This window comes from Rhinoderma darwinii, chromosome 1, assembly GCF_050947455.1.
Source record: "Rhinoderma darwinii isolate aRhiDar2 chromosome 1, aRhiDar2.hap1, whole genome shotgun sequence".
In the NCBI taxonomy this organism is placed as follows: Eukaryota; Metazoa; Chordata; class Amphibia; order Anura; family Rhinodermatidae; genus Rhinoderma; species Rhinoderma darwinii.
Window position 1 is genome coordinate 523,047,843 of NC_134687.1, and position 27,150 is coordinate 523,074,992.

Sequence of the window (27,150 nt, forward strand, 5' to 3'; positions counted from 1 at the left end):
TGTGAATATTGGAATTGTTGCAACAGTGTGTTAACTGTCTTGACGTCAGCGGATTTAGTGTGCAATTTAACTATCTTTGCCAGCTGCGCTAATTTAGTTTTCAAGTTTAATAGACCATAATTAAGTCCATTCAATGTGCGGTTGGAGGTAACATTCGTTCTCGTCTGCTTACCCACTCACTTCATACTTACGCATGCTGTAATTTAACACTTTTCATCAAAGTCATTCCTTTGGTATACATGCTAAATGTATTTCTCAAGACAGTACAAGCGGAGTTGAATAAACTGGTATGTACTGTAGTAATGTCTGCACACAAACTACAGAACAGCACAAATCAAACGATCATTGTTACAGCAGACAACTTCTTGTTAATCCTCCAGACGTATACCTCTGACTAAAGGCTCTAGTGTAATGTGAACAGAGTTTAATAGAAATATTCTGCATAATTGCTGAGCAATTAAAGTATTAGAAACACCAAATGACTTATTATTATTACCTATGAAAATACATTGCATCAAACACATTGGGGGAGTTTTATTAAAGCTAGTTTAAGGCAAAAGTGGAGTAGTTACCTGTAAAAACCAGAGTCCACTTTTTATTTTTCAGAGCACCTATAAAAAAATGAAAGCAGTGACCCGATTGGTTGCTATGGGCAACTACACTTTTCTTTTGCACCAATTTTGATAAATCTCCCCCATTGTATGAATGAGTAGCTGAAATAAAAAACACCATATCTTGCAAAATCTACTCTGTAAAGCTGGTTTCTGAAGCTCCTTGTCCTTGTTACCAGGCTTGGTTTTAAAATGCTGATACTCTAAAGAGCTCGAGAAGAATGCTGAAAGCTCAAGCTCTTCAGATTAGTTCAACAACCAGAAAACACAAGTGAAATGTCAAGTGATCGTCATTAGTTTTGGCGATTTTTATTATTTGCGCAGTGGTGAGAATTAATAGTCTTTTCTAAGTGTTTGTGGAGTGCACGGGCCATGATTGCGCCTAGCATGATTTGCATGGGTGCGGTTCATTTTTTTGGCTACTTTACCTGATTACGCTGATTATATAGAGAGTAGGTGGATTAGGCAGAAATTTAAAAACCGAGGGAAGTTCATCAAAAAGGACTGTAAATAAAATTAAGTTGATTTCAAATCTAATTTCTATCATTTGAGTTCATGATTTTGAAATGTGAAGGTTTTCTTATAAGGTTACATTACCTGTCTGAAGAAAAGTTTAATCTTTAAGGCACATTCAGACGTGGCAGAATTGCTGTGGAATTTCGCTGCGGACAGTCCGCAGTGGAAATCCTTAGCAGACAGTTTGTCCATTGGTTTCCACACCTTTTTAGTTATCTTCGTGCAGACGTTGCGGAAAACTCCGCTGCGGACCATAGGCTGCGGTGCGGAATTTGCAGTCCGAAGCATGCACTGTCTGTTGCGGAGAAGAAGCGGAATTTCACTGCGTATTTCAGCCTTTGCAAAACAAAAACTGAAATCTGTGGCAAGTCCGCTGTGTTTTCTGCAACGTCTGAATTACCTGTCAAATATGTAAATGTTGGTGAAGATTTGTTGCGTAATTGCCCCAAATCTGCACCAACATTTGCAGCGGAAAAACTCTGCCACGTCTGAACGTGCCCTTATACTCCTACTATACTCCTAGGCAAAACAGGGCCCTATAAATACATGTCAATTAGAGTCAGAAAATTCTAAGGAAAATTGCTTATTTAATCAAGCACAATGGACATTAAGTTATCAATTTCAAATAGATACCGCTAAATAATGATAGAATATGACATTTGTTTGGATAGAAATTGAAATAGCATAGTAATGTTCAACTAAAGAACAGAATGATGAAATTGGAACAAGTCATAGAACAGGTTACCTTTATTTAGCTACCCAAAGAAAGAGATAAAATCAGAGAGGGCTAAAACATTCATCTATACTTCATGGATTCAGACTTGAAAGCAACCTTTATCAAGAGTAACATTTTTTGGCCAATTTTCCTACAATTTTTTTTTTCTTAACAATAACCATATGTGAAATATTAAGAAAGTGTGTAAAATGATGCTACCTTGGATACATTGTCCCAGACCTTTGACCAGCTATAGCAAGGATACATTTATACATTATTAATTCAGTCAATTTTTGGGTAAGGCTGTGTTCACATCAGCGTCGCTTTCCGTTGAGGGGTTCCGTCTGAGGTTTCCGTCGGGGTAACCCCTCAACAGAAAGGCAAACTGAAACCTTAGCCTCCGTTTGCATCACCATTGATCTCAATGGTGATGGAAACTTTGCTAATGGTTTCCGTTTGTCACCATTATGACAGGGTTCCATTGTTTTTGACTGAATCAATAGCGCAGTAGACTGTGCTGTTGATTCCGTCAAAAACAACAAAACCCTTTCACAACCCTGTTCCCCCGACGGAAAGCTCCAACGGAACCCCTCAACAGAAAGTGACGCTGATATGAACAGGCCCTAAAATACAAAAAACAATGTAAATAAACACATTACAAACAAAAATAAAGTTATCATTTATTGTATTGAAAAGTAATTGAATTTTACAATAACAGGAAAAAAATAAGTCTTACCATAATTGAGGGCTTCTGGGGCTGTCCATTTGATAGGAATCTGCTTTAAACCAGAAGATGAATATATTCCATCATCCTCTTGACGAGACATGCCAAAATCACTGATTTTCAAAACATTATTTTCACCTACAAGACAGTTTCGTGCTGCCAGGTCCCTAGGAAACAAAAATGTGTTTGAAAGGAATTGAATTTACCTTCAGATTAACAGCAGCACATGAATAATTTTACAACTTGTTATTTTTTGTCTTCCAGAGAAATATTTGGCATGGCCGAAAAAAATAAATAAAAAACACCTGGCAAAAATATCAGTAGCTTTTCTTTGTATTCTCTGATGGTTTATTTTTCTGCTACTTATACTGAATAATTTGTAATTGTATTACTCAAAGGGATATTCCTATAATGGACATGTTTTGCATATCCATAGGATATACCATAAATGTATAATAGATGCTGGTCCCACCTCTGAGAACCGCACCTGTCTCTAGAATGGGGCCCTCTCACCCCCGTCCTACCTTCTGCTGCCGGACTCGGCCACTTATTGACAAGATGGCCGGGTTATTCCATAAACAGCTGAGCATGTTTTACAATGCTATTTCTGGAACTTCCATAGAAGTGAATAGGAGTAACAGAAACAGTGTAGCACAGAGAGCCATTTGAGTAACTTTCATTCACTTCAATGGCAGTTGCGGAAAACAGCGTAGCAAAACGCGCTCCGCTGTTACTGGAAAACCCGACCACCGCATATATCAGTGGCCAGAGTCCAGGCAGGATAGGGTCTATGGGCTACGTTGTAGATACACGTGCGGGTACCACATTTATCGGACAATTATAGTATGTTCCTGCGTATATGACAAATATCCAAGATGGAAATATCCCTTTAATTATCCTCCATTATGCTAGGTTTATACACTGCTAATAGTTCCAATTAACCCCTTCAGGATTGAGCATGTTTTTGCCTTTAGGACGAAGCCGATTTTTTCAAATAACTTTTGAATGCTTTACCTATCCAAGTGATTCTGAGACTGTTTTCTCGTGACATGTTGTACTTTATGTTAGTGAAAAAATGTTGTCAATAAATTCAATATTTATTTGTAAAAAACACCAAGATTTAGAGAAAATTTGCAAACATTAGCATTTTTCTAAATTTAAATTTATCTGCTTGTAAAACAGATAGAAATACCACACCAAATAGTTACTAGTTTACATTTCCCATATGTCTACTTTATGTTTGCATCGTTTTTTGAACATTCTTTTATTCTTCTAGGACGTTACAAGGCTTAGAACTTTACCAGCAATTTCTCATATTTTCAAGAAAATTTCAAAAGGCTTTTTTTTTTTCAGGGACCAGTTCAGTTCTGAAGTGGCTTTGAGGGCCTTATATATTAGAAAGTCCCTATAAAACACCCCATTTTGCACTCATTCAGAAAGTGTTTTAACCCTTTAGGCGTTTCACAGGAATGAAAGAAAAATAGAGGTGAAATTTACAAATTTCATTTTTTTTTTTGCCAAAATTAATTTGTAATACATTTTTTTCTGTAACACAAAGTTTTACCCAAGAAATGCAACTCAATACTTATTGCCCAGATTCTGCAGTTTTTAGAAATATCCCACATGTGGCCCTAGTGTGCTAATGGACTGAAACACAGGCCTCAGAAGCAAAGGAGCACCTAGTGGATTTTGGGGCCTCCTTTTTTTAGAATATATTTTGGGCACCATGTCAGGTTTGAAGAGGTCTTGTGGAAACCCCTCAAAAGTGACCCCATTTTGGAAACTACACCTCTCATGGAGTTTTTCTAGGGGTAAAGTTAACATTTTGACCCCACAGTTGTTTTGCTGAATTCATTGGAATTAGTCTGTAAAGGTTAAAATCTACTTTTTTTTCTGAAAAAACGAGGACATTATGGAAATACACCATATGTGGTAATAAACTGCTGTTTGGACCCACAGCGGGGCTTAGAAGGGAAGGAGCGCTATTTGGGTTTTGGAGCTCAAATTGAGCTGAAATGGTTTTCGGGTGCCATGTCGAATTTGCAAAGCCCCTGGGAGGCCAAAACAGTGGAAACCCCCGAAAAGTGACCCCAAACGACACCACTTAAGGAATCTATCTAGGGGTATAGTGAGCATTTAGACACCACAGGTCTTTTGCAGAATTTATTAGAATTAGGCCGTGAAAATGAATATCAACATTTCCACTAAAATGTTTAATTTTTTCAATTTCACAAAGGATAAAAGGAGGAAAAAGCACCCCAACATTTGTAAAGTAATTTCTCCCGAGTACGGCTATACCCCACATGTGGTCATAAATATTTTTTCATTAGAAATTAAGCCGGGCTAATCCAATTTTTGCTTTTTCTTTTTTGTTTTTCCCTCCCCGCATTCCAAGAGCCATAACTTTTTTATTTTTTCGTCAATAGAGTGCTGTGACGGCTTATTTTTTTGCGATACGAGCTGTCGTTTTTATTCGTAGCATTTTTTGGTACATACAACTTTTTGAGCACTTTATATTAAATTTTTTTGGTAGAGCCAAGGTAACCAAAAAACAGCGATTTTGCCATTTTAAATTCTTTATTTTTCACTTTTACAGACACAGCGATACCAACTTAGTGTATTTTTTTACATTAGTTTAGAGAAAAAATGTGTTGGGGAATTTAAATATATATATTTTATTCACTAATAATAACTATTTACTTTTGTTTTCACACATTTTATTAGTCGCCCTAGGGGACTTGAAGCAGCAATCAATAGATAGCTTGTACAATACACTGCAATACTAATGTATTGCAGTATATTGTCGTTTTTACAGGCTCCTGTAACAGCGCAATCGCTGTTCTTGTCTGTTAGTCCCGGGTGTCAGCTGTAATACACAGCTGACACACGCAGCTTATGGCGCGGGCTCAGAGCGTGAGCCCGTTCCAAACATCACCCCGCACACCACGACATGCTATTAAGTCGTGGTGCGTGAAGGGGTTAATGCGCAGCAAATGGTGCAGACTGAAAATTAAAATTTTCCACTGATATGCCATTTTAGTGCACTATATGTTATGTCCAGTTTGTGCCACTGAAGACAAATACCTCATAAAATATTAATTAGGTTCTCCTGGGTATGGGGATGCCATATCTGTAGATGTAAACTGCTGTTTGGGCACGCTGTAGGGCTCCGAAGGGAGGGAGCGGTATTTGGCTTTTGGAGCGCAGATTTCGCTTGGTAGTTGTTCTGTTTGGGGTTTTACTTGTATTTCAGTTTATAATGTGGGGGCATATGTAATCTATGCAAAGTAAATCACGGCAAAATAAAAGGATATGATAATGTGGTAAATAATAATCCACAGATATGTGGCCGGTGTCGAACTGATAAATGGTGCCAGATGTTATCCGCTTCTGGAACACTCTGCACATTTTGCATCGTCATATTCTGGGAGCTAGAACTTTTTAATTTTTTCTCCAACGGAGCTGTGTGAGGGCTTATTTGTTTCGGGACAATCTGTAGTTTTCATTGGTACCATTTTGGGGTACATGCATTTTTTTTTTTATTACTTTTTATTCCATTTTTTTTGGCAAGAAAGGTGACCAAAAACCATAAATTCTGACAATGTTTTTTATTCTTTTTTTTACGGCATTCACCCTGGGCTATAAATGAAAATTTTACGTCATTCTGCAGGTCGATACAATTACGGCGATACCATATGTATATAGTATTTTTTATGTTTTGCAGCGTTTGCGCAATAAAATCACTTTTTTTAATAAAATAATTTATTTTGTGTCACCATATTCTGAGAGCCATAACTTTTTTTATTTTTCCAGTCAAAAAAGCTGTGTAAGGGCTTGTTTTTTGCGGGACTAGTTGTAGTTTTTATTGGTACTATTTTGGGGTATATGCGACTTTTTCATCACTTGTTATTGTATATTTTGGGAGGGATGGTGACAAAAAAATAGTGATTCTGCCATTGTTTTTTACTTTTTTTTTTTGGCGTGTTCACCGTGCAGGAAAAATAACATTATAGTTTTATAGTTTGGTCGTTACGAACACGGTGATACCAAGCGTGTACTTTTTTTTCTATAATAAAAGACTTATTATAGGAAAAATAGCATTTTTTGTTTATGTAACTCATAACACTTATTTTTTAACTTTTATAAAACATTTTTATCTTTTTTTTTTTACTTGTCCCACTAGGGGACTACGAGACTTGCAGTTCTGATCGATGCTGGAATACATTACACTACCTACGTACTGTATTCTAACGGTCATTGTAAGGTGACAGTCACTCTGACAGGAAGCCTACGAGGACCAGCCTCTGGCTAGTCCTCATAGGCTTCTGTACATCGCAGCCCGGAAGCCTTTGTCTGGCTTCCTGTTGCCATGCCCGTGATTTTATGTGGGGGCTGACGATCTGCTCTAAACGCCTTAAATGCGGCGATCGCAATCGACACTGCCGAAATCAGCTGATCGGCAACAGGGAATGCAGGGCAGACACCCTGCACAGTTAACCACCGCTGCGGTGTAGTGTCGCACGGCAGTTAACTGTCAAAGTACAGACGGAACTGTACGTCAAGGTGCGCAAATTTACTGCACACCTTGACGTGCATTAACGGCAAGGTGCGGGAAGGGGTTAATACTGGGGAAAAAATACCGGTCTACATGAAAATGTTGAACCAATGAAAAGGTTTGTTCGATTATCCATCTAAAAGGTTTCCCTATCAGGAAAGTGGCTGCCTTGTCTTCATTTCACTGAAGCTTTTTTTTATATGGCACCCAGTAAAGTAAATGGGGAAATCCAAATAATGCTTGGATGATCGGTGTACTCAAGAGGTAGAGCGGTTCTTTGTATAAGTTCTTTGCTCTGGCTAATACAGCAGGAGACTTACTCTTTTACACTAGGCATATTACCTAATACAATATATAAAAAAGGGTAATAAAGCAGACAAAACATATTAGGTCCTTACCCTTCACAAAAAGCAGTCATAAGTCTGTACGTAAGAAATGAAACTATTTCTGGTCATTATACTGTATTAATGTATCCTGCATTTTATTGAACAGTTTTCCACCCTGCTCCTGCACCCTTCTCTTCAAGCCCCCTCTCCAAAGACTTCTAAGGGCAGCTGAAACCTGATTCTTCAGCGAGTGCATAGTCCCCCTTGTTGCGAGGAGACGGATTTAGCAGTAGATTCAGAGAGAGTGAACAGTCAGGGTATGTTCACACGCAGTGGTTTCAGATGTAATGCGGCCCGTTTACACCTGAAAAAACGGCACCATTACGCCTCCAAACATCTGCCCATTGCTTGAAATGGGATTTACGGTGTTCTGTTCCCACAGGCTTCATTTTACGAGTCGCTGTCAAAATACCGCACGTAAAAAGACACCCGCGAAAAAAAGTGCAGGACACTTCTTGAGACATTTTTGGAGCCGTTTTTTCATTGACTCCATTGAAAAACAGCTCCAATAACGGCCGTAAAATACGCCGCGAAAAACGCGAGTTGTTACAAAAACGTCTGAAAATCAGGAGCGGTTTTCGCTTGAAAACAGCTTCGTATTTTCAGACGTATTTTGCTAAGCGTGTGAACATCCCCGTAGGAGGGTGGTGGTGGGTGGGGGGACTAAAGGAGCCTGATTAGTGGAAACAATTGTCTCTAATATAATATATTGCAAAGTTTCTTATATTCGCTTGTAATGTTGATTTAAACAAAGTTTGTTGAAAATGGAGTGACCATTTAATTTACTCATACATGTATGTCCGCCTCTGACCACAATTTGAAAGCTTACATATAGGGTATGTTCACAGGGGTCAAATACGGTGCATATTTTTTTGCAGCCCATTCAAATCAGAAACCGCTGGGAGATCTGGCTGAATATGCACACCAAATTGTGCTCATTTGGGTAAGTATTTTCAGGCAGATTTACAGCTGCAGAAAATGAAAAAAAATAAAAATAAAGACTATACTCACCTCTCCTGGCTCTTCCATAGCAACGTGTCCCTGATTCCCCGGCTGGTCTTTGTAAAGGCGGTCTTCTGTGATGACATTTAATCCCATGTGACTGCTGCAGCCAATCACAGGTGAATCACATTGGCTGCAGCAGTCATATGTGATAAATAATCCGAGGCGGCCACATGTATAGAGACCAGCTGCGGGAGCAGGGATGCGTTGCTATGGAAGCACCAGAAGGATTGAGTATAGTCTTTTTTTATTTTAAACTTTAAAAATAGTTTTTTTGTTTTTGTATTTTTTAACTTGCAAATTGGGAATCCACTACAAAATAGCCATTTCTTGTGGATTTTGACCCCCCCCCCCATTAATCTCAATGGGGAAAAACCGCAATAGAACGTAATGGTACGCCCATTGGATGGCATAGAAGATGTGCTTTTGTTATCCACAGCGGATTACGGCTGTACTATATATCCAACATACCGCTGCATCAGTTGGGATCATAATTTCCTGCAATCCTGGCCATTTAACCCCTTAGATGCTGCAGTCAATGGCGACCACGGAATCTAAGTGGCTACAGAGAAAGAGGGCTTCCTCTGTCATCACAATGGTGTCCCATGGCACGATTGCAAAGTGCTGATGGGCTGCCATGTAACCAGGGGCCAAACAATGGCCCCCAGACTTGCCATGGCTATATTCCTATTAAGGTACAGCCTAAAAGATTGCCTGTCAGTTTTACATAATGCTATAATTATATAAGCAAACAGTAGATCGTATTTTGTAGTCCCCTGGTATAGTTAAAGTGTAGCTAAACGTTTGACAAACTTCTGATATTTCTTTCTGTTTAAGGAGACCTTCTACCTGCAGCTCCAGGGCACAGCAATGGGGGCGGCTTGTGCCCCCTCATATGCCAATTTGTTTCTGGGGCTATGGGAAAGGATGGTCTTCTTGACAGATCCGGCTGCCACGATTGAGCGCGTTCACTTCTGGGGTCGTTATATTGACGACGTCCTATTTATCTGGCAGGGCAGTAATGAACAACTTAATGACTTTATTCGGATACTTAACAATAATGACCTTAACATTAAACTCACTCATACATTCAGCAGAGAGAAGATTAAATTTCTGGATGTTCTCATTTCGGTTGACGTTGATGGCTATATACAAACTGATCTCTTCAGGAAGAAGACTGCTGTTAACTCAGTTCTACATGCTAGGTCAGCACATCCAACATCTTATTCAAAATATTCCTGTTGGTCAAAACTTACGAGCTAGGAACAGGCGGCTAATCTTAAACCAGGATTCTTGGATCGAGGTTACAGCAACAGATCTATACGCCGAGCTTACGTTCGAGCAAAGAACTGTAACCGCACGACCTTATTACAACCAAGAATCAAATCAAAGAAGACATGTCTCCAAAATCAACCAGTGAGGCTGATAGCTGACTATCATTCCAGAGCAAGGGAGGTTAAAGCTATTTTGTCCAAGTTTTGGCCTATTTTGACACAGGATAACACACTAAGGCCTCATGCACACATATTTTTTTCCTCCCGCAAATACTGCCGTAAATACGGGTCCTTGGTCACACGTATTCGACCCGTATTGCACCAGTATTTACGGTCCCGTGCCCGTAAATACGGGTCCGGTGTCACCAGTATTCCACCCGTATTTACGGGCACGTTTTGGCTGCAAAATTGCACTGCACTAATCGGCAGCCCTTCTCTCTATCAGTGCAGGATAGAGAGAAGGGGCAGCCCTTTCCGTAGTAAAAGAAATTCATACTTACCCGGCCGTTGTCTTGGTGACGCCTCCCTCTTTCGACATCCAGCCCCACCTCCCTGAATGACGCGGCAGTCCATGTGACCGCTGCAGCCTGTAATTGGCTACAGCGGTCACATGGGCTGAAACGTCATCCCGGGAGGCCGGACTGGAGGAAGCGGGGAGTTCTGGGTAAGTATGAACTTCTAGTTTTTTTTACACGTTGATCTATATTGTGATCGGTAGTCACTGTCCAGGGTGCTGAAAGAGTTACTGCCGATCGTTTAACTCTTTCAGCACCCTGGACAGTGACTATCCCCTGACGTTGCCTAGCAACGCTCCCGTAATTACGGGTGCACACACACGTAGTCACCCGTAATTACGGGAGCCCCATAGACTTCTAAGGGCCTGCCCGTGCCGTTATTATGGCCTGAAATAGGACATGCTCTATATTTTTCAACGGCACGGGCACCTTCCCGTAAGCATACGGGGAGGTACCCGTGGCCAATAGAAGTCTATGGGCCCGTAATTACGGGCGTTTTTACGTTCGTGTGCATGAGGCCTTAAACAATTCATTTCTCCCCAGCCTTCTATTACTTACCGGAGATCGAAAAATTTGAGAGATACTTTGGTACACAGCCATTATCGTGGTACCCAGCCGAGAAATGCTTTTGGATCACGTGGTCCAAAATGGGGTTGTTTCAGATGTCGTAAGTGTGTATCATGTACCAATATTGTATCCACTGAGATTTTTTTATAACACAGTCGTGATATTACCCATCACATCAACTGTGAGACAGTTGGTCTTATCTACTTTGCAGTGTGCCCATGTCACAAGATCTATGTGGGAATGACTTCACGACAACTGAGACGATGGATTAGAGAATATGTTCTCGATATTGAGGCAGCAAAGGAATGTCTGGATCCATCTACTCTCAAGACCAATCCACACCACTTTAAGATGTTTCACAATTGTGATAGTTCTCTCTTCCAAGCCTGGGGATTCGATCGGATTTATATCAGCACACGAGGAGGAGATTGGAAAAAACTATTAGCCCAACGTGAGTCGATGTGGATCCACAAGTTGGACACAATAACTCCTATGGGTTTAAATTAATATAATAGTTTTGTTCCCTTCTTATAACTACTCTGTATTCCAAATACTACTCCACGTTTCCTATGCATTCAATCAGTCGGCTCTTTTAGCAACTGTTGTTGCATTTATGTCACTTTACATCCTTCATATTATGTTTTTACTATGTGTACTTACCTTATTACTCAGGTTTCACGTTTTGCATCTACACTAGTAATGTGCGTGTATGATTTTTTTAATGATATTTATGAATTATTACTTTATTGTGATATTGCTTATTAAATTTGTTGTTTGATCATCACTTTTATATCGTTGCCATTATGAAATATTTTTCATCATCGCTATATATGTAGTATATCTTTTGCACACTGCACTTTATCACCTCTTTTGCTACAGTAAATTGTTTTATTTGTCACTTGCTCCTCGCCTTTTCCATTCCCTCTTTCCCATTCTCTCCCTCCTGCCCACTTCCTGGACCTCCCTCCTGGACGGTTCCTGCACAGCTGATTTTCTGCGGTTTCCCTCCCCTCCCCACTCTTGGTGACTTTGTTACCACCCCTTTTAATTGATGGAAACACTGCTTGACCAATTGATTAGTTCTTCCCCATGTGATGCATTTCCGTTTAATCTCCATTTCAGATTCATCCTTTGCTATACTGACCTTCTTCCGGTCGTTTGATTGAGACTCATTCCACCCAATCCTGGTGGTTTTTATATTGATTCCTGCTATCACTGAGTCTTTTATGAAGTCTCCTATTGGATATGGGGAGTTACCACCCCAAATTAGCTCACTTCTGGTGACTTAACCTGGTGGCAAAACGCGTTGGGTGTAAGTGGGCTCCTGGCACATCGCTACTCTTTACCCCATTGCTTATCTGCATGGTCTGTCAATTTCTCTTTTATTCATTTTTTGGCTACCTTGCCAGTTCTGTCTATCGATTCTGATGGTCTATTTCACAATTGTTTATTTTTGTTATGTGACTTACCATGGCTTTTTTATTTACTATGTACTTCTGTATGGTATAGATGTTATCGCCAGTAGCCCACTCAGTACTTTCTTTACTGTGGACATTTTTTATGCTATTTTCTGTATTTTGTATTTCTATCATGTCTTAATAAAAACTATTTTATTTTGAAAATGTTTGGGTCATTTAACACTGATTTTCTGCATATGTGTTTAAACTTCTGATATGTCATAGTGACATGTCAGAAGTTTTGATTGGTGGGGGTCCGAGCACTGAGACACACACCAATTGCTAGAATGAGGCAGCTGAAGCTCGCGTGTGAGCGCTCAGTCGCTTCATTTCTGTTTGGCTTTTTCCGGAAATAAATGTATCGGTGTACGGACTCAATAGAAAGTCTATGAGCATGTACTCCGATACATCGAGTTTCCGGAAAAAGCCGAACAGACACGAAACGGCTGAGCGCTCACACGAGCACTTCAGCTGCTTCGTTCTAGCGATTGGTGGGGGTCTCAGTGCTCGGACCCCCACCAATCAAAACTTCTGACATGTCTCTATGACATGTCAGAAGTTTGTGAAACGTTTAGATACACTTTAATCAAAGTTTAATAAAGTTTATTGACTCGTACTGCAAAAAACAAACCCACATACAGCTTATTTGATGGAAAAAAAACAAAAAGTATGACTCTTGGAATGCGGCGACATAAAAAAAAAAACTATACATATTTGGTGTCGCCCCACTCCTACCGACTCATAGAATAAAGGTAACACGTTATTTAAACAAAACTAAATATATTTTCTAACAAAATGGTTTTTATTTTGTAAAAGCGGAGAGCAAAGAAAAATATATATATTTGGTATTGCAGCAATTGTATTGACCCATAGAATATTATGTCATTTTCACCGCACGGTGAACGTCCTTTTTTTCTTCAGCTTTTTAGTACATTATGGTCTAATAAATGGTTTCATTATAAACTACAACTATTCCCACATAAAACAAGCCCTGATACAGATAAGTCGGACAGAAAACGAAAAAAAAAAAAGAAAAAGTTATGGCTCTTGAAATGGAGAAGATAAAAATAAATAAATAAATGGCTGCAGTGGGAAGGGGTTAATCCTGTAGATACTTTCTTCAGTGTTTCTCAATGCTCTGCTCTAGAACTCCTTTATCTTTATCTCTTCTCACCACAACCCTGGCTTCCACCCAAAAAACCTAATTGTTATAATTGTGTGTAAAATGCTGTGTGAAAACCCAGCTTTATTCACTTGCGGGTCCAGTTTTAGCCTGTGCATGGTCGAGAATTATTACAATACAAACATGTAGAAAAGTCAAGCAGTTCGAAAAAGATTTACGCACCAAAATTTATGTTCTGTATCGAGGTCTGCTTGAATGCTACTATTGAAAATGTTACTGGATTGTGACAGCAGTTTAGTGTAAAATGGGGCAGATTTGTCATTTTCGTTGCACCAGAACTCTGGCTTATGTTGTGCGCGAAAAAGAACAAATGATTGCGCCTCACTAGGCACTTTTCAAAGAGGCTAGAAGAGGGGGCGTGGCTTAAAGTTTTTGGTAAAAAAAAAAAATGTATAAACAAAGCCAACCAAGAGGTGGAATAAGAAAGAGGAAAAACGGTCGTCTAACACGTTCAGCGAAATGCGCTTTTAAAAATAAGCCGCATCTTCTGACTAAATCTAAATCTTAGACAGTATTAGTAAATCTGCCCCATTATCTTTTCTCTCTCTTTTGCTTCTGTTCAACATCAACTAGCCTTTTTTTATGGGAAGAGTATACTGTCAGACACTACATGTTATAACCCATTCGAAAATGTTTACGCTCAGCTCCAGCTTTACAAATTGCAGACATTGAAAAAGTCTTTAAGAAGCAGACGTCATCAAGAGAAGTAAAACTTTTGGTGATCATTAACACATGTCTAACATATTAATGATTACTCCAGAAGCTGAACACTTTGAAGTATGAAGCATAAACAGTCAGAGGACAGACAAAATGCATATTGATTAGCTGCACATTAATGGAATTTCCTTCAAGTATAGTATTGAAGTAATATTAGGTATGACACAAAAAGTCATCAGTAATAAGAAGCGTGAAAGATAAATTTAATTTCTGAATTTTTATACATTTCCTTCCAGAAACAGAAATTGTAATTTCCTCTTAAAAGATATCGAGAACGAGAGGCTACACGTACTGTATATATGCAGAGTGAAACAGCATTTGTTTCCATGTGTTATTTATGACCTATAAGATCATAAAGGTGAAACTCTCTCAGAATTTATCACTGCAAATCCATTTCATCTATCAACAATTCTTGGTGGGAGAAAAGCTTTAATCTTTGCTTTTTAATATGTTCTTGTAGAGACTCAGTGACTTTGAAATAATGCTCCAGTATATAGAAATGTTTCCATACTGCAGATCATTATAAAGATCAGAGGCACAATTCCTTAAATTGACAATAGACAGAACCACAAAACCAAATGTAATTATATACTTTTCTTTCTAGTACACTATGCATAAAAACATTAGATGAAATTCCTCATGAATGCCAGGCTTGTGTTATGAACTGCCTCCACACATTCTGGTTTTATATATAAACATAAAAGAGGCAATACATTTAAATATCACGGCAGGGTGGGTGCATACATTTGCATCATTTGAGAAGAAAGTGTAATAAAAAGGGAACGCATTGCTATGAATTCTTCAAGGTAGAAACCGTACTCCGACCAATAAATCACTCATTACGACTACAATAAAAACTATTTTTAGTGTCTCCTGGAAATGTTTCTCTGCTTATTGCTACACCTCAAATAATGGCTCATCCCTACTTGTTACTTCTTGCTGCTGGGTTAGACAATAATGCCCAGAATTCTTATACCCAACTATATACATGTGTGAAGAGCAAGAGAGAGAGAGACACACACACACACATATATATATATATATATATATACACACTCACATATATGTATGTATATAAATATATATATACACACACATATATATATATACACTCACATATATGTATGTATATATATATATACACACACACACACACACATATATATGTGTATATATATAGATCGATAGAGACATATATATGACACATACATACATACATACATATACTGTGGCATAGCTATACGGAGTACAGAGGTGGCAGTCTAACCAGACCCCTATAGTGTGGAGACCAGATTTATGGGGCAGATTTATCAATTCTACTGCGGGATAAAGTTTCGGCCCTACATAAAATCTATCATTAACTTGAGCTAGATCTAAAACACTTATAAAAATGATGAACAGCTCAATATAAATGTAATACCACAGGCTACTACCACAGGTTATATAACAGGCACAAGCTGTATGCAAGTTCTCAACGGTTGTTCTTGTGCTAAACCTTTGTAAAACAAAATAATGATCAATACGTTGCACCACAACGTTTTTGAAAGACAAAACTTAAAATGGAGATTGGTTTAGAAAACCCATTTTTAAATATCATAAGAGGAGTTACAAAAAGGGGTTTCAGATTCTTTCCTTCCCTCCCTGCTGATATCTCCAACTGAGAGAAGGGAGTGAGTGCAGAGAGAGCTATATGTCAAAACCCACATTTTTTTGTGACCGTGCATCTAATTTATACCGGAGAATGAGTATATTTCCAAATGTTTATAACATACTCAGAGAAAATAAAAACTTGTACTACAGGGATATATATATATATATATATATATATATATATATATATATATATATATATATATATATATATATCTATTAGGGTTGTCACGATACCAGAATTTGGATTTAGATACCGATTCTTAGAGTAGTATTGCGATACTAGATACCAAAACTTAATCTATGCTGCCGTGAGTCACTGCCTCCCCACGGGAATACTGTCCTGTACTGAAAACATGATTACACTATGGGACAGCATTCCCATGGGGGGGCAGTGACTCACAGCAGCATGGGTGACTGTGATGCTAGAAGCCCGGCTTTCTGAACTATGTTGGATCCAGGAAAAGCAGGTGATATACGGTCTGTATCTCACGCACCGAACACAGCCATGTGAATTAACCACATAATTTCCCTCACACATTAACCCAATGGCGCCCATTATATTCATTATAGTAAGTGATCCCATCAAGTACCTTGCTCACAGTTGTAATAGGCAACATTGGGTTAATGTGTGAGGTACATGATGAGGTGAATTACTATTAATGTGAGGCATATAGAGGTAGTAAATTCATATCATTAATGTAAGGCACAAAGTGTTAAGTGACTTCATCATTTCCCTCACATAATGGCAACATTGGGATTAATGTGGGTCACATTAACCCCAATGTTCCTCAGTGCTGGCTGCAAAAAATACTAGTACCTTTATTTAAGTCTTTTACTCTGCTCTAATACCTGCCTGGGACGGTATTGAACCGTTTCAGGGTGCACAGTATCGAAAAGGTATTGAAATTTCGATGCATCGTGCATCCCTAATCTCTATATCTCTCTATATACAGTTAGGTCCAGAATTATTTGGACAGTAACACAATCCTCATGATTTGGGCTCTGCATGCCACCACATTGGATTTGAAATGAAAGAACTGAGATGTAACTGAAGAAGTGTAGACTTTCAGCAGGTTTAATTCAAGGGGTTGAACAAAAATATCTTGTGAAAAGTTTAGGAATTGCAACCATTTTTCTACCCAGCCTCCTCATTTCAGGGGCTCAAAAGTAATTGGACAAATTAACATTACCATAAAGAAAAAGTTTTTTCTTAAAATACTTTGTAGAGAATCCTTTGCAGGCAATGACTGCCTGAAGTCTGGAACCCATGGACATCACCAAACGCTGGGTTTCCTCCTTTGTGATGCTTTGCCAGGCTTTTACTGCAGAGGTCTTCAGTTGTTGCTTGTTCGTGGGTCTTTCTGCCTTATGTTTTGTCTTAAGCAAGTGAAATGCATGCTCGATTGGGTTGAGATCTGGTGATTGACTTGGCCATTGCAGAACATTCCATTTCTTTGCTTAAAAAAACTCCTGAGTTGCTTTCACAGTATGTTTTGGGTCATTGTCCATCTGTACTGTGAAGCGACGTCCTATCAACCTTGCTGCATTTGGTTGAATCGGAGCAGAAAGTATATCCCTGAACACTTCAGAATTCAGCCGGCTGCTTCGGTCTTCAGTCACATCATCACTAAACACTAGTGACCCAGTGCCTTTGGCAGCCATGCATGCCCAAGCCATCACACTGCATCCACCATGTTTTACAGAGTATGTGGTGTGATTTGGATCATGAGCCATTCCAAGCCTTCTCCATACTTCCTCCCATTATTCTCGTACAGGTTGAACTTCGTTTCATCTGTCCAAAGAATGCTGTTCCAGAATGGGGCTGGCTTCTTAAGATGTTGTTTGGCAAAGTCTAATCTGGCCTTTTAATTTTTGAGGCTAATTAATGGTTTGCATCTTGTGGTGAACCCTCTGTATTTGCTCTCATGAAGTCTTCTCTTTATGGTAGACTTAGATACTAATACACCTACTTCCAGGAGAGTGTTCTTCACTTGGGTAGATGTGAAGGTGTTTTTCTTCACCATGGAAAGGATTCTGCGATCATCCACCAATGTTGTGTTCCGTGGACGTCCAGGCCTTTTGGCTTTAGCGAGACAATCAGTGTGCTCTTTTTTTTCAAGAATGTACTAAAGTGTTGATTTTGACTCACCTAACATTTGTGCTATCTTGTGGACTTCTTCATTTTTTTCAGCCTAACCATGGTCTGTTTCACTTGCATTGAAAGCTCCTTTGACCTCATGTTGTAGATTCACAGCAACAGCTTCCAAATGCACATGATACACCTGGAATCAACTCCAGACCTAATGGGAATAGCCAATACAGCCCATTAAATAGCTTTTGATATAATTGTCCAATTATATTTGGTCTCTTGAAAAAGTGGCAGCTACATATTAAAGATCTGTAATTCCTAAACCGTTCCTCAAATTAGGATGTGAACACCCTCAAATTAAATCTGAGGGTCTGCACTTTAAGCCCATTTTGATTATATAACTGTATATTCAATATGTTTTGGTAAACAGCTAAAATTGCAAAACTTGTGTCACTGCCTAACTGTATATCTATCTCTCTCTATATATCTATCTCTACCAATGCGGCGTGGCATGGAGGCGATCAGCCTGTGGCACTGCTTAGGTGTTATGGAAGCCCAGGTTGCTTTGATAGCAGCCTTCAGCTCGTCTACATTGTTGGGTCTGGTGTCTCTCATATTCCTCTTGACAATACCCCATAGATTCTCTACGGGATTTAGGTCAGGCGAGTTTGCTAGCCAATCAAGCACAGTGACACTATGGTTATTAAAGAGGCTCTGTCACCAGATTTTGCAACCCCTATCTGCTATTGCAGCAGATAGGCGCTGCAATGTAGATTACAGTAACGTTTTTATTTTTAAAAAACGAGCATTTTTGGCCAAGTTATGGCCATTTTTGTATTTATGCAAATGAGGCTTGCAAAAGTACAACTGGGCGTGTTGAAAAGTAAAAGTACAACTGGGCATGTATTATGTGCGTACATCGGGGCGTTTTTAATACTTTTACTAGCTGGGCGTTCTGATGAGAAGTATCATCCACTTCTCTTCAGAACGCCCAGCTTCTGGCAGTGCAGATCTGTGACGTCACTCACAGGTCCTGCATCGTGTCGGCCACATCGGCACCAGAGGCTACAGTTGATTCTGCAGCAGCACCAGCGTTTGCAGGTAAGTAGCTACATCGATTTACCTGCAAACGCCGATGCTGCTGCAGAATCATCTGTAGCCTCTGGTGCCGATGTGTCCTCGCTCGTCTGACACGATGCAGGACCTGGGGAAGTGACGTCACAGCGTGATCTCTCGAGAACACGGCTGTGTCTGCACTGCCAGAAGCTGGGCGTTCTGAAGAGAAGTGGATGATACTTCTCATCAGAACGCCCAGCTAGTAAAAGAAGTAAAAACGCCCCGATGTACGCACCTAATACACGCCCAGTTGTACTTTTACTTTTCAACACGCCCAGTTGTACTTTTGCAAGCCTCATTTGCATAACTACAAAAATGGTCATAACTTGGCCAAAAATGCTCGTTTTTTAAAAATAAAAACGTTACTGTAATCTACATTGCAGCGCCTATCTGCTGCAATAGCAGATAGGGGTTGCAAAATCTGGTGACAGAGCCTCTTTAAACCAGGTATTGGTACTTTTGGCAGTGTGGGCAGGTGCCAAGTTCTGCTGGAAAATTAAATCAGCATCTCCATAAAGCTGGTCAGCAGAGGGAAGCATGAAGTGCTCTAAAATTTCCTGGTAGATGGCAGCGTTGACTCTTGACTTGTTGTCACACAGTGGACCAACACTGGTGCTCAGTGGTCCAAAGTCCTGTTTTCAGATTAAAGTAAATTTTGCATTTCATTTGGAAATCAAGGTCCCAGTCTGCAGAGACGGAGTGGAGACGCGCTCAGTCCAAGTTGCTTGCGATCCAGTATGAAGTTTCCACAGTCAGTGATGGTTTGGGGAGCCATGTCATCAGCTTGTCTTGGTCCAGTCAACACAGCCATCTTCCAGGACGTTTTAGAGCAGTTCATGCTTCCCCCTGCTGACAAGCTTTATGGTGATGCAGATTTCATTTTCCAAGAGGACTGGGCACCTGCCCACCATTCCAAAAGTACCAATACCTGGTTTAATAACTGTGCTTGATTGGTCAGCAAACTCGACTGACCTAAACCCCGTAGAGAATCTATGGGGTATTGTCTAGAGGAAAATGAGACACCAGACCCAACAATGCAGACGAGCTGAAGGCCGCTATCAAAGCAACCTGGGCTTCTATAACACCTCAGTAGTGCCACAGGCTGATCGCCTCCATGCCACGCCACATTGATGCAGTAATTCATGCAAAAGGGGCCCGACCAAGTATTGAGTGCATATACTGTACATACTTTTCAGTAGGCCAACATTTCGGTATTACTAATTATTTTTTAAATTGGGCTTATTTAATATTCTAATTTTCTGAGAGACTAAATTGTGAATTTTCATTAACGGTTAGCCAAAATCATCAACATTAAAATAAAAATAAATGCTGGAAATAGATCACTCTGTGCGTAATAAATCTATATAATATATGAGTTTTACCTTTTGAATTGAATTACTGAATAAATTAAACTTTTTGATGATATTCTAATTCATTGAGAAGGACTAGTATATATATATATATATATATATATATATATATATAACATGTAAGTTTGATCAGCAGATTCTAGCAAAATGAAACAAAACTTGTGTAAAGGTGAAAGTACGCCTGTGACTGCAAAACAATGCAATACACATGAAAACGGCGACAGCAGTCTGCCAACACCAATGGCACCTAGATACCATAAATAAATAGACATGCATGGAGGTTGAATCTACTTACAATAGAAGGGTTCTTAGCGCAAATTTTGATCAAATTGTGTGAGCCCACCTTCCACAACAAGGCGACCTGTATAAGGTGGGTGTTATGGAATAATCAGTTGAGCAATCCCCAGGGTGGAAGCTTATGGAATTGCTAGGTGAGCGATTCCTAAAAGGAAGCTGGAGACTGTCAGGAAGGAGCTTGCAAATAAATCCGCAACCCCAAATCCATCCAACTCTGATCAACATAATCTAAGGCTACTCTATGGTTTTCACCAGAGCCCACTGCAAGGCAGGTTGGACTTTGCAGCATAGAACCTAGGTTTTTTTTTTAACAGAGTTCGGTGTTGAATGAGAGGTGCAATGCAGGCAATACCAGAGCAGATAACAAAACAACCAAAGGGTAAACAGAAAGTCCAAATAGCAAAGTTAGTGGATATCAGGGATTGCAGAGGTCAAAACCAGCCGGGAGCAGAAAGTCCAAATCAGTAAGCAAAGGGTAATCCAGAGACAAGCCGCGGTCCAGTTCCAAAAAGTGCAAATAGTCAAAAGGTACAGGGTATAGTCCGTAGCTGGATTAAAAACGTGGAAACAAGGAAAATTACAAGCAAAGAAAACAGAACCAACCCAGATTTAAATACTCCACTTTTCAATATGATAGGAAGAAAGGCAGAGAAGTGGAATAGGCTCAACAACTAAAACCAGAACCGTCCAGATGCTAGACTAGTAGTCATAATAATTTTAAAGGGACGGACGTTTCTTAACAGTGGGTATCTACATTGCTCATACACCCAGAACTGTGACTATACTTGGGGATGGTAGGAACCAGCATTAAACTAAATAAAATCACCCAGGGCAGAATGGGAGGAGTGCAAGATCAAAATGTGCGCTAAGAACCTCAGTATTGTAAGTAGACTCACAGCAATAAATATTTATTTATAGAGTTTAGGGGTCATTGGTGTTTGCAAAGCGATCACGTTTTGTTTCAATTTGCTGGAATGTGCTGATCAAACTTTGTCTCTTATGAATTGCATATATGTGGGGTTATTGACTGCCTTCATTTTTTGATCTTGCACTCCTCCCATTCTGCCCTGGGTGATTTTAATTCGTTTAATGCTGGTTCCTACCATCCCCAATATATGTAGGCATAGTCCCAGTTCTGGGTGTATGAGCAGCGTAGGGACCCACTTTATGGATGACGTCTTGTCTTGACAGGTGGGCTTACACAATTTGATCAAAATGTGCACTAAGAACCTCACTATTGTAAGTAGATTCAGCAGCAATGCATATGTATTTATTTATAGTGTTTAGGTGCCATTGGTGTTCGCGAGTGCGGTCGCCATTTTCTTGTGTACTAATATATATACATACATACAGTGAAGGAAATAAGTATTTGATCCCTTGCTGATTTTGTAAGTTTGCCCACTGTCAAAGACATGAACAGTCTAGAATTTTTAGGCTAGGTTAATTTTACCAGTGAGAGATAGATTATATAAAAAAATAAAAATAAATCACATTGTCAAAATTATATATATTTATTTGCATTGTGCACAGAGAAATAAGTATTTGATCCCTTTGGCAAACAAGACTTAATACTTGGTGGCAAAACCCTTGTTGGCAAGCACAGCAGTCAGACATTTTTAGTAGTTGATGATGAGGTTTGCACACATGTTAGATGGAATTTTGGCCCACTCCTCTTTGCAGATCATCTGTAAATCATTAAGATTTCGAGGCTGTCGCTTGGCAACTCGGATCTTCAGCTCCCTCCATAAGTTTTCGATGGGATTAAGGTCTGGAGACTGGCTAGGCCACTCCATGACCTTAATGTGCTTCTTTTTGAGCCACTCCTTTGTTGCCTTGGCTGTATGTTTCAGGTAATTGTCGTGCTGGAAGACCCAGCCACGAGCCATTTTTAATGTCCTGGTGGAGGGAAGGAGGTTCATGGCTCAATCCATTCTCCCATTGATGCGGTGAAGTAGTCCTGTGCCCTTAGCAGAGAAACACCCCCAAAACATAATGTTTCCACCTCCATGCTCGACAGTGGGGATGGTGTTGTTTGGGTCATAGGCAGCATTTCTCTTCCTCCAAACACGGCGAGTTGAGTTAATGCCAAAGAGCTCAATTTTAGTCTCATCTGACCACAGCACCTTCTCCCAATCACTCTCAGAATCATTCAGATGTTCATTTGCAAACTTCAGACGGGCCTGTACATGTGCCTTCTTGAGCAAGGGGACCTTGCGGGCACTGCAGGATTTTAATCCATTACGGTGTAATGTGTTACCAATGGTTTTCTTGGTGACTGTGGTCCCAGCTGCCTTGAGATCATTAACAAGTTCCCCCCGTGTAGTTTTCGGCTGAGCTCTCACCTTCCTCAGGATCAAGGATACCCCACGAAGTGAGATTTTGCATGGAGCCCCAGATCGATGTCGATTGACAGTCATTTTGTATGTCTTCCATTTTCTTACTATTGCACCAAAAGTTGTCTCCTTCTCACCCAGCATCTTACTTATGGTTTTGTAGCCCATTCCAGCCTTGTGCAGGTCTATGATCTTGTCCCTGACATCCTTAGAAAGCTCTTTGGTCTTGCCCATGTTGTAGAGGTTAGAGTCAGACTGATTAATTGAGTCTGTGGACAGGAGTCTTTTATACAGGTGACCATTTAAGACAGCTGTCTTTAATGCAGGCACCAAGTTGATTTGGAGCGTGTAACTCGTCTGGAGGAGGCTGAACTCTTAATGGTTGGTAGGGGATCAAATACTTATTTCTCTGTGCACAATGCAAATAAATATATATAATTTTGACAATGTGATTTTCTGTTTTTGTTTTATATAATCTATCTCTCACTGGTAAAATTAACCTAGCCTAAAAATTCTAGACTGTTCATGACTTTGACAGTGGGCAAACTTACAAAATCAGCAAGGGATCAAATACTTATTTCCTCCACTGTACATACAAAGAAAGTAGCGAGAAGGCAGCACTCCAAACAAAAATGGATGTATTCAACAAATGTTCAAAGCAACGTTTCACCTTCACAATGAAGGAATTTTCTTGGCTTGAAAATGCCTTCATTGAGAATGTGAAAATTTGGTGAATTGTTTGGAGTGCTGCTTCCTCGCTCTGTATTATCCATAAGGAAAGGTCACTCCTTTGAAGACTTGCACCAACCGTATGGTTTCCTGCTATAGTGCTGCTCCATATACCTGCTGTATATTAAATATATATATATATATATATATATATATATATATATATATATATATATATATATTCCTTTGATGGTGAAATAATGGATTTTAAATGACTAAGTACCTAATATAATAGTATCTAGCTTTCTGTAGATTTTTTTTACATTATTGACTGACAAAATAATCGACAAAAAAACAAGTGGAAAATCCTATCACATAAAACTACTTAAAGCAACAGTTAAATCGTGCACCTAAAAATTATATGTAGTCAGTATCTATAGGTGATGCTTACAGTACTTGCTACTTTCCTCAGTGCTTGCTGCATGGCTGCTTCATACAGTAGCTCAGTTCAATGAGGACAGTTTAGTGATCTATAACCACAGCTTATCTACAGCGTCCACAATGGGTCGGAGGTAGTCTGAAATCCAGCTCCTGTCTTATTATTGTTTCTGGCAGTTGCTTTCTCCCTTCCTACCGCAGCTCTGCCTCTGCTGTGTATAAGTCTATCACCAGGAAGTTCGTACATTAAGAGCTGACTGAACTTTTTAATCATATAGCTTCTAAAAAAAAGTTAAAGAGGATCTGCCACTAGTTTATTAATGCCCTATCTCCTACCTAATCTAATAGGCGCGATGATGCTGATAACTACAGTGTAATTTTTTTGCAAAAACATTTATTAATTGCAAAGTTATGTGCATTTTTCTAAATATGCTAATTTGGCTATAATTGCCAAATTGGAGGTGACACTTTCTTTTCCCTCTGGGCAGTATAATGTTTCCTGTATGATGCTGTCCAATCAGTATCATACAGTTCTCCTCTTCACGGCCCAGCAACACAGTGTGATCATATAGTATACAGCTTCCATTCGCGACTGTTTTCAACTGGTGATACCTCCGGTTGTTTCACAGCCAGAACTGAGATATGGCTATTTGAAGTGATCCCCCTTCCCTCCAGCCTCAGTCTCTCACACTGTGTGAAGCAGCATCATGCTGATAGGACAGCGGCAGAGACTGAGGTAGCTCCACCTCAGGAGAATCGCTGCTGTTGACACCCACTGGTCTAGTATAGCCTCATTTGCATATTTAGAAAAAAAAGCTCATAACTTTTAAAATAATAAATGTTTTGGGACACAATTTTCACAAGTATTATCAGTGTGACAGCGCCTATCAGATAAGCTAGTAGATTGGGCATTACTAAACTAGTGATCCTCTTTAAAGGGGTTAGACCAAAGACAACTCCTGACCATATGCCCTATTACAACATAAGGACTTTACAGAGGAGATCCTGCTCTCGCGCCCATGCATTACATGGAATGGCTGACAAGAAATGATACAGTTTGCCAGACGAGAAAACCCTCTTAACGAAAGTTATTTAGGACCACAATGCACAATTTAAATAAATGATGATTAAACGGCATCATAAAAAAGTAACCAGCCATGGAGCTGCAAAATAAACCACTACTTTATAAGATGAGGAAAAGGGCAAAAAGTTCAAAAAGGTTGCCCATATGAATTAATAATCCTGTTTGACTATTGTGGGCATAATTAATGACAGATTCTCCTGTTTGAAGACTAATTACAAATCTATTCATTTGAAATTATAACATGAAGTGAAGGCTTGTCACAGGTTCAATTTCCTACTTGAAAACCATAGGTTTACAAATCACTGGAGAAAGACTCCAGGGCCAAAAATATGTATAGAAGAATGAATTTTCGGTACCATAAATAATTAAAAGATTAAAATATTCTGTATAAAAAGAGATATACACAGGGTTCTCTAAACAAATACAGACTTATTTCCCAATGTTAAGTAACAAAACCACAAAAAAATGGTATAACAAACACTCCACTCAGGCCAATATTATATATAGAATAATATTTTGTTTATCAATTATTACAGTTTATCGACATGAAAGTTCATAAATACTGTGCACATGCTTTTCAAACTTACCTGAAGCAGGTCCTATGACATCCAGAGCAAACGTTATGACAAATAGAATTATTAGAAAAATAGAATCAGTTACATAGTGCAAACTATATCATTAATTCATTGGAATAAATGTATAAAGGACCGCTGTGTGGGATCAGCGACATGAGGATCCAAAAATCTTTCACGGTGGGGATCCAACACGGATTTGGGTTAAAGAGAAGGGGACCTGGTATATTGCGTAATGGGGTGGGGGTGTTCTTCCAATGATGGCAACCAGAGGGATTATATAGAATGTCTCAATGGTCAAATTATACACACACCAACAGATTTGGTGCAGGTGCAGTTGCCATATAAATGAACGGTAAGACGTATACGGTATAGCCAATTTATCCGGTTTTACTCACAGAATGTGCATCACTGCACCTTCACGCCATTTAACCGTCTGTACATCTGTAATTTTGGAAAAGCGGCTGTTGGTATGTATATTTGGAGGATTGAGACCTTCCATAAACCCTAATCCCTTTTGTTGCCATTATTGGAAGACCCCCCCCCCCTCGTTACACAATATACTGGTTACCACGCTCTTTAACCCACATCAGTATGGGATCCCAATTTTGATAGATTTTTTTAAACTACATGTTGTTGGTCCCACACAGCGGTCCTTTATATATTTATGGCATTTGATTATACAATTTTCACTTTGTAACTAATTCTATTTTTCAAATAATCCTACATGTAAAAATCTGTATCCCATTGTTGCTGTGGTTTTGTTACTTGTTACATTCTTGGATATTCAGCACCGTGCACTAACTTAGCGCACGAAGACTGATTTGCGGGACTGTATCACTATTTTCTGTGGTTTCAATTTATATCTCAATGTTGTATAGTCTTCCATCCTAATGCTTTGAACTCTAACTTAATTCACAATGTTGTAATGAATATTAATCTATTTTGTCATCATATAAATCAAACAGACACAATTACGACAACACAGGTTCCTTCAGCTCAGCAAATAACTAGCAGTGCTTGTCCAAACTCTGTTTTTAAGTGTTTTGTTTATTTGCACTGGGTTTTCAGCACTACTTTAGTGTTCTCATTAAATAATAATTTATAACTGCTGACAGCACACATTTAATAATATGTAGTGACAGTCGCTATCAAATACAAATAATATAAGATGAATATTACACATTTATGAGTTTCCCATTATTGTGTTCAGAAAATGTGCTATAAGGAAACACCAGGAGACGAGACGGACCGGAGCAGAATACTAATGAACACCGCCATGGATATAAAAAGATCCATCTTCAATG

The 27,150-nt window shown here is 39.3% G+C and overlaps 1 protein-coding gene across 2 annotated transcripts in view; it reads right to left on the bottom strand.

The window, feature by feature from the left end:
- FER (FER tyrosine kinase) overlaps positions 1–27,150 on the bottom strand; it is a 391,744-nt gene that overhangs the window by 22,398 nt on the left and 342,196 nt on the right. For both annotated transcript variants that reach the window (XM_075836781.1, XM_075836789.1), the window contains exon 19: positions 2,579–2,733. In XM_075836781.1, the coding sequence (XP_075692896.1) occupies positions 2,579–2,733 (155 nt within the window). The remainder of the gene's footprint in view (positions 1–2,578; positions 2,734–27,150) is intronic.